This window comes from Thunnus albacares, chromosome 8, assembly GCF_914725855.1.
Source record: "Thunnus albacares chromosome 8, fThuAlb1.1, whole genome shotgun sequence".
NCBI lineage: Eukaryota > Metazoa > Chordata > Actinopteri > Scombriformes > Scombridae > Thunnus > Thunnus albacares.
The window spans coordinates 27,413,693-27,422,388 of NC_058113.1; the positions used below are offsets into that span (position 1 = coordinate 27,413,693).

General features: G+C 37.1%; 1 protein-coding gene across 2 annotated transcripts; it reads left to right on the forward strand.

Annotated features, from left to right (window-relative positions):
* Positions 1–3,297: 3,297 nt before the first annotated feature.
* On the forward strand, positions 3,298–8,547 carry LOC122987508 (CD209 antigen-like protein E). Of its 2 annotated transcripts, XM_044359412.1 has the most exons (8): positions 3,298–3,393; positions 3,509–3,586; positions 5,300–5,410; positions 5,643–5,720; positions 5,975–6,037; positions 6,178–6,329; positions 6,481–6,605; positions 6,696–8,547. In XM_044359412.1, the coding sequence occupies exons 1-8, from the start codon at positions 3,330–3,332 to the stop codon at positions 6,889–6,891; spliced, it is 867 nt and encodes a 288-aa protein (XP_044215347.1). In that variant the 5' UTR covers positions 3,298–3,329; the 3' UTR covers positions 6,892–8,547. The 2 variants fall into 2 exon arrangements, with proteins under 2 accessions (XP_044215347.1, XP_044215346.1); XM_044359411.1 differs by lacking the exons at positions 3,298–3,393; positions 3,509–3,586 and having other exon boundaries at positions 4,520–5,410.
* The last annotated feature ends 149 nt before the right edge of the window (positions 8,548–8,696 follow it).

Sequence of the window (8,696 nt, forward strand, 5' to 3'; positions counted from 1 at the left end):
CAGGTGCCAAAATGATACATTGATATAGTTTTTTCTTGCAGTAATCGTTCCTCCTGTTCAAGTTCAAGTTTCACAGTCTTTTATTGTTTCATCTCATTACACAAGTAGGCTGCAAGAGAGTAAAAGTCTAAGGTTTCAGCTCCTTGACAGTGCAGTAAAAAATAAAATGTAAAAAATAACGGAAATATTTAAAATAGCAAAAGCAATAGTTAAAGATAAAGCGAATAATCAATGAGAAGTTTTGAACATATGAGTACATGTATGTATGTATGTATGTATGTAATGTGTGATGTGCATGTGTCCTTCATACAATATATGTATAAATATCTATATGTAGGCTTTATATTATATGTGTATGTACATATATTTGTGCTTATGTAGCCTCTGTGTGTGTGACATCAGGCAGGCTGCAGGCCATCAGTTTTCATTATTCATGGACACTGTCATACTTCTAATGTCATAGGCTACCGACTATTAGAAGATCCCCTCATAATGCACTTAAAATATAAGTGATGGGGGCCAGAGGGGGCCACAGTCCTCCTTCTTTGCAAAAATGTATTTTAAAGTTTATCTGAAGCTAATATGAAGTGTCAGCTGTCCAAATGAGTCAAATCAAGTAGACATCTTTTAACCTTACAGTCTTTTCAGTGCCAAAGTCCCTCTTTTTGTTGCTATATTTTCACCGCAGCTCAACAGGGAAACACTTTCAGAGGAAACACAAAGAGGGAATTTGATGCTAAAAAGACTGTAAACGTGGCAGATATCCACTTGATATGCCTAACTCGGACTGCTGAAGCCTCATATAAGGTTCAGATAAACTTTTAAATACATTTTTGTACAAAATGACTGTGTGGACAAACTGTGAATTTTGCCCCCCATCACTTATACTGAAAGTGCATTTGAAGGGGCTCTTTTAATAGCCAGAACAGGAGAAATGATTGCAGTGAGGAAAACCTCTTTCACTGTTAACATGGACACCTGATTGTTTTTTTAAAGACAGACTTGAAAATTTGTGACCTTTCTGTCCTTTAAGTGCAAACAAAATTCAAGCTACACTTTGCATGATAGGCCAAGAATCACTGGCACATAGGCTAATTTTAACAGCAATGTATGGCTAATTTTGGCTAACTTTTGGCCAGTTTTACAGTCACTCATGTTTGACACACATGCTGTCCTCTTTATGCTTCTGCTTCAGCACAGGCTACTTCTACCCAAACAGATAGACGGACTGAAAATCAACTCTTTTTTTATCAACAGTTACCGACAGTTTACAGCTTCACAGGGACAGTGAATGCAGCACAGTGCAGCGCCTGCCTTTGGTTTAAATGTTGAGATGTGGCCGCCACCTTGTGGTATAAACCAGTAGCTGCAGGTAGAGCTGAGGCTTGAATCTTGAAAATACCAAACTTTTATGTGCCCATTTGTATAGTTTTGGTCTCTGAAATACACTTTATGAATATTAAAAACAGGGTTAGGGGCTTGAGGAAACACGGGGACATATCTGCATCACTTCATGTGTAAAGAGACAGAAAGGATATAATTTGTCAAAATATGTACCAGTTTTACATCTTCTATTTAGTTTCATTGAAATGATTACTGTTGTTCACCTATGCAGAAATAGGCCTTTTTCACAGCACACACTTGTCGTAGTAGTAAAAGCACAGGTGTAATAACATTGATGATGGCACTTGAAGTGTCTCAGTAATAATAATAATAATGAGAAGAAGAAGAAGAAGAAGAAGAAGAAGAAGAAGAGGAAGAAGAAGAAGAGGAAGAAGAAGAAGAGGAAGAAACTATTTATACAGCACTTTACAAAACAAAGTAAAATTAAATAAATCAATAAAAATAAAAACAATAAAACAACAGTAGTAATAAAACACATGAGACATTTTGATAATAAAACTGTGTGGTGTGTGTGTGACACTGTGACAGTGAGACATATCTACACTGCTGTGACACGTCAAGATGTATTTTCTATTAACACACCTTCAGACAACAACCACAGGACCAAAGGAGTGACTTTCCTCATTCTCATACATACAGTATATACCAGGTGACAACAAGAAAAGACAACAAAATTTCAATTGTTAATATTTCTGCACCTCAAAAATAAAATATGTTACAGGACTAGACAGAGATGTGGTATTAATCTTTGGAGTCTTTACTTGGCATTTCTATTCATCTTGAAAACTCATTTTTACTGGCACCAACACAGAATAAACATCTGTCTTTCACGTTGGCAGCAGTAGTAAATTTTCCGCCAACAAAAGTAGTTAATCCCTCCTACAGGACACATTTGGCAGTAATGCAATTTATCATTCCCATCAGTCTAATTTAGAGGGACTCCCACCAACATTGCTTGATTACCACATATAGTGGTAGTGATCAATGGCAAAATTTGGGGAATCCATCTAGCTTCAGTCCACTTTTGACTTGTTTTCAGAGGTGATAATGTATATTATTATGGATCCTACTACATATGCATATTAGCCTGGAAAAATATTATATTTCAGTCATGTTGTGGAGCTTTTCTTAGCACAGACTGCTCTCCTTTAGGGTTACTAATGACCTCTTTTCACTGTTACTAGACGTAACTACTAGAGGTTACTAGAGGTTGAGCCTCCTCAATATTAGTGAAGTTTCACACACTGACCACAACATACTGTTTGACTACAACAAACATTGGGAATGGCTCATTGGCACAATTTGACCCACTGAATAAAACATCCTGTGTTATGATAGCCTATGAAATGTACAGATGGGTGACAAATTAAAGGAAAAACTGGTGCAGGTGTGAATGCTTGACCCCTACAGTTAGGGGATCTGGTGGCTCTGATATGCTGTAGGGGGGCATTTTGCAAGTTTATTCCTGATGTTGGAAATTGTTTTTTAAAGGTCCACTTACTGAGAAAACCCCATGTACTGATCTGAGATGTACTTGAAAACTCCCAAAAAGTTAGTAAGTGGACCTTAAGTTCCTCTTATTTCTTTAGAGGGGGGTGGGGGGGTCAAAACTGTTTATTTTTTAGAAACAAAAAGATTCATGTGAGTTTCGGAAGGTTTCTAATTGGTTGTAATGAAATAATAATGTACAGTACCATAGCAGATAATCTTATAACAAATGATAACTTTAATTCAAATTTTGATACTCTACACTTACACAGTGTAGACCACGTAATAGAACATTTGTTTATCATTTGTTTAGTCCAAACAAAAGGGAAGTGAAACAGATTTCAAGGAGCAACACATAATAAAGCCCTTCGCCCGCCACACTTAAATATAGTTCTCTCTCTGTCTCTCAGAGTCACTGATGGTCACGCAGCTGTAAAATGCCTGAAAATGAAGTACTCTACTCTGAAGTTAAGTTCACAAGAAGGAAAGGAAACACCATTGGTAAGTCTTAAATATTATTAATGATGAATGATCTATCTATCTATCGAATTGGTAGATTTTACCTCCCTCTTACATTTCTAAGACAGCAGTTTGAGGTTGTGTTTTTGTGTTGCAGAGACTGCTTCCTCATCAGTTGATGCCCCTTACGCTGAAGTCAGGATCTTGAAAACTCAGCCATCCACAGAGCTGCCTGGTAGGTAATAACCAGGGGTAACTAAACAAGAAGATGAACTGTAACCTCCAGTCAGTGGCCATCATAAATTTTTAATTTTGTGTTCTTCAAACAAATGCTGCTCTTCAATCATACAGAGCTTTCTTCATTAGATCACTAAAGGTGTGCTCAGTCCTTTGAAACAAAAAACATAAGATTATATTAAAAATACAAAAAGGTCAGGATAGTAGATTTGATCCTTTTGATAAATTGTATTGTGTAAAAACACATTAAAATGTATATTGTGTACAGCAAAATGTATCAAAGGAATCAAATTGCTAATCTGAACTTTTAGGTTTATTTTGGATATTTTAAAATACTTTATCCTGATGTAACTTTAATGAGCTTGAAACCGACTTCAACAATGTATAATAATTTTTAGTTCAGCTAAAAGGAGAATAAACTATAATCTGAAGTTCATTAAAGGTTCAACCACTGATTTTTTTTTACCATACTGTAGATTTGAGGTATAGTTGTAAATGAAGAATTTTAGGTTAACTAGGAAAATTGCAGTTTTGTGTGTTTTTCACTACTGATTATAACATATATACAGTACTGTGCAAAGGTTTTAGACACTAAAAGTAAAGTTGAGATGCTGTAAAAAAATAAAGAATAGTTTTTATTTATCAATCTCCCTGTTTCGCTTACAGTAACCTCTCTCCCAACTGGAAACTGACAGACTGTCAATGAAGAAATAATGAAAGAAACACAATCAACCACTGAGTGAAGAGAGGGTCTGTCAGTTTATTGTAAAGTGCTGTGAAGAGAAGTCAAGGCAGAGAAAAAATGAGGAACTGCCAACGCATAGCAGTCACATAAAGCTTTAGTCATCTATTACCCAATGTATGAAACCTGGTGTTTCCTGTTGGTCTTTTTTTATGTACTATGGTCCTTCATAGTTCTACTGGCCGGGTAAACAACAATAAGTTTCACCATAATTATATTATTGTTGTTTTATTAACTTTAAGATTCTGTGTGTGGATGTGTTCATGTATAGATACACATGAGTACTCATAGATGTTATAACTAGAATAAACAGTTCAGAGCTGCGGGTGAGAAAAGGCAGAGCCCGCTCAAAAGTTGTGTGTGAATGTGTGAATCTGCACCAAATGTACCAGGACATCCACTAACTGAAATGTTTCACTTCGTGAGAGTGTCGAAAACGAAAATATGAGCTGATCATGGGTTGTCACAGCAGCACTAAAGCCAGTATAACCTGTAGAAGTACTTTGTTAATTTGCCATTATTTTTGCATGAAACTGAACTTTTCCTAATCCTGTCCATACTGATATATCCTACATAATGTGTATACATCCTGCACGTATATCATGTTACTCTGATTTGCGAAAGAATCTGATTCCTTGAAAAAAATGCAGATATTTGAAAGTTGTTTTTATTTTTTTATTTATTTATCAAATCCAAAATTCCAGCCAAAATATTGACACATTAACATTCAGGTGAAAATATTTATTATGTGCAGATAGAAGGAGTGAATACAGTAATATTAACATCTGTCTAAACCAATGCAACAGCCCTGTGAAAAATGGCACTTTTATTACAATTATAATGTTCCACTTCTGTTAAACATCAGAGCTTTTGGTTCAACTGGTAATTTCTGCATTAAACCGTATAGATGTTCATGTTGTTGTTTGCACAATCTGTGTGCATGTCTCGTGTCTTCTAACTGTTCAACAGGTTCCCAACAAGTGGTGTCAAATAGAGGGTCAAAGTTCAAATCACAGAGAGTTGCTCTGGTGGTTCTCTGTGTTCTCTTGGCAGTTGTGGTCATCGCTCTTTGTTGTGTCTGTAAGTTTGAGCAGTTTTATCAAAGTGGGTTGATGTAGATTAACCTTCAAAATTCATAGGATATCTACAGTAGTTATTATTCATAGTCACATTATCAAAGAACATCATCAGGCTAATCTTGGAAAGGAGTTAAGTTTCCTCTAATAACCAGACTCCTGCTCATCATCAAGCACTGGCTGAGTCACCAAAGGAGTGTTTAAAGCTTTACAGACTACTTTTGTTTTATAAACAGCTTATGATAACATGCAAACGAAGAAGAGTCTCCAAGCAATGAAAGCCGAACATGAAGCTATGAAGACAAATTTCACGGGTAGGAGTTTGAGTTTGACACTTTCGACAAGGTCCTGTCAACATTTCTCATGCAACACTGCAATGTTACTTTAATGTTACTTTACACATTTTGTATTATAGTATATTTTCATTTCAACTTGCCAGTTGGCTGATAAAATTTATTTTCAAGTTGTTGTCAGCAATAATTATGCACAACTATTTTGACAAGTGTGAAAGATTTCTAAATAAGACTGCTGAAAGTGACATTTCTTTTCTTCCTGTCTTTTTCAACAGAGAGCCTCTCTGAAAAGATGATGTCACCTTCTTGCCCACAACCACTACCTCCTGAAATAAAAAGTGATGGATTCCTCCTTCACACTTTTGTAACATCTGATGTTGATTATAGAAACTGTAATGGATTGACAGGTAACAGAAGTTAGATAGTAAACAGTGATTTGTTCCACCTGACTAAATTCCTTGCTGTAATCTCTTCAAAGGTGAATCATGTCTGAAATGTGCCAAGGGCTGGGAGCAACTTAGAGGAAAGTGCTATTATTTCTCCGACACATATTTATCCTGGGAAGGGAGCAGACATTCCTGCCAAAATCAAGGAGGAGACCTGGTGAAGATAGACAGCAGGGTGGAGCAGGTATTAAACACTGCAGCAGGTTCATGTAGCACACTTACTGTGTTATCATGCATTTTATCACATATTTGTGTTTCTGAAGCAGTAAACATGGCGTCTCAGCACAGAAAAGTCATGTTACACAGCATAATGTTCACCAACTTTTCCTCTTCAGATACTCTTGAACCAGAAACTGATTGACAAAATGATCAATGCTGAGGACAAGTTCTGGATTGGACTGACAGACTCGAAGGAAGAGAACAAATGGTTTTGGGTGGATGGCTCATCACTGAACACAAGGTTTGATTATTGTGAAAAAATGTCCAAAAATTAAAAAATCTAATCAACTCATTTTTATTTAACCAACTCTTTCTCTTTTCCATCCCTTAGTTTGTCTTTCTGGGCCGAACGTGAGCCGGACAATTGGGATGGGGAAAATCCTAAAGGAGAGGACTGTGTGAGGATGGGAGAGAAAGCAGAAGCTGAAAACCTGAAGCAGTGGTTTGATAAGTCCTGCGACAAGCCTCACAGAAGTATTTGTGAGAAACAAGCAGTGACTGGATCTCGTAGGGTTATGTGTGTCTGAAATCCAGTTGAGCACAGACTTCTCAGCCTATTTACAGTTTTTTATCAGTTGCTTTATTATGATTCTCAAAACACGGTGTGTTACTCTCAAATCTGCAGTTCACTTTCTCACAACAGTATTCGCATTTCTTGTTTGTCATTTCAAATATGTTCAAATGATCCAGTCATGCATTGAGTTAAGTCTCTCCACTCTCTTGCCTCTCTACTGAACAGTAACTGTCAGACGTGCACATCAAAATGTTCATTGTGTACAGCGAACTGTCTCAGACATGTTTCGAACAGGCACTGCAGTTCATTTAACTAAAAAGCAAGGAATCTCTCTCTGCCTGTCTGTCTGTATGTATGTCCTTCGCATATCTGGAGGACTGTTTGTCCGATTGACTTCACACTTGGCAGGTGTATTGCTGGGGGCCCAAGGATGTGCAGTGTCGAATTTGGTGCAATTTGGACATGCAATATATTTAATATTAATAAACTTTGAATAAACCAGCGATCAGCGAGATTCAGGCCTCTGCCGACTGACTCCAGCATGTCAGGGAGAGACCAGAGATGAGGTGTGACTCGAGTCAGAGAAAAGTGCTCTAAAAAGAGAAAAAAAAGCTTTTAAGCAAGAATGGACATCCTTATCCTATGTCTAGACAGATAGTGTAGTTTTGGCAGCACGTTTAGCAGATCAGTAGCAGCAGTGAGTGACTACACAGGAGGCATTAAGGTACATTGTTGAGTTTAGCTCACAACAAAGGAAATACTTTCCACTGGCAGTTCAAAACCAGTTTGTCTCATATGCTCTGATATTGTGGCAATTGTGAAGCGCCACTACAGACAAAGCACAAATCTTTGGAGCAAACATACCCACTCAAATCCGAGCTGAAGTTACAGGAACAATCTAAGAGCCCAATATGATTGATCCACTTTGTTATATAGGATGCACATTATTTGCATTGAAGTAGCAGCCAGAGGCCAAGCAATTCGCTCGTTCCAAACAGGCATGTCTTGAATGTGCACTGCACTAGTAAAACAATAGATGTTGCAAATTTCTTCCAGCATGACAAAAGATGTCTGAAGTTGTGTGACAAAAAAATCTAAACTCAAGATCCACATGTCATGATCTTCATCAGCAAAAGGAGCTGACTCAATTGTCATCACGTGACCTGAGTCAGTTCAATTCAGTGATCAAGACCAGATGTGGTTGAAAGAGTGGGCGTGTCATAAAAATTAGGATTATACTATGATTAGATGTCTTAAGCTCATACTATATGTGTGTTCCTGTCTTTACAAGTCATGATGAATGTTTTTGTTTTGCTCTGCAAAGTTGCAGAAACAGCAAACGCAGCAGTTAAGACTAATAATGGGAGGCCAGTACTATATACGTTAGAGGAAGTCAGGAGGGAATAAAGGTCAGAGACAGGTCAGAAGGGTATCATTTTGATTTAAGGATCTTCAGCTGGCCACCAATTAGAGAAGTGAGAAAGTGTTATCTGTGGAATGTGTCTGTAAACTTCAGAAGAAAGCTGAGACGCCCATTTGTAAGATATATAAACCAACTGTGAATACTCCATGCATTACATTACATTTCTCTGTAACCCTACTTGTGTGTTGCACTCTGAAACGCTCCGTCTTGTAAAAGAAAATAAATTCAACTTAAACTTTGATACTGCGGATCCGGTCTCCATCATTTAAAGGTCATTAAGAAGAAATTCTTTTGACAGAACGTATTTCTGTCACACATGATCCCAGTATCAAGAATGTACATTTATGTCTGAAATTGTTATATCCAGCCTCTCGTCAATCCAAAAGTTATGATGT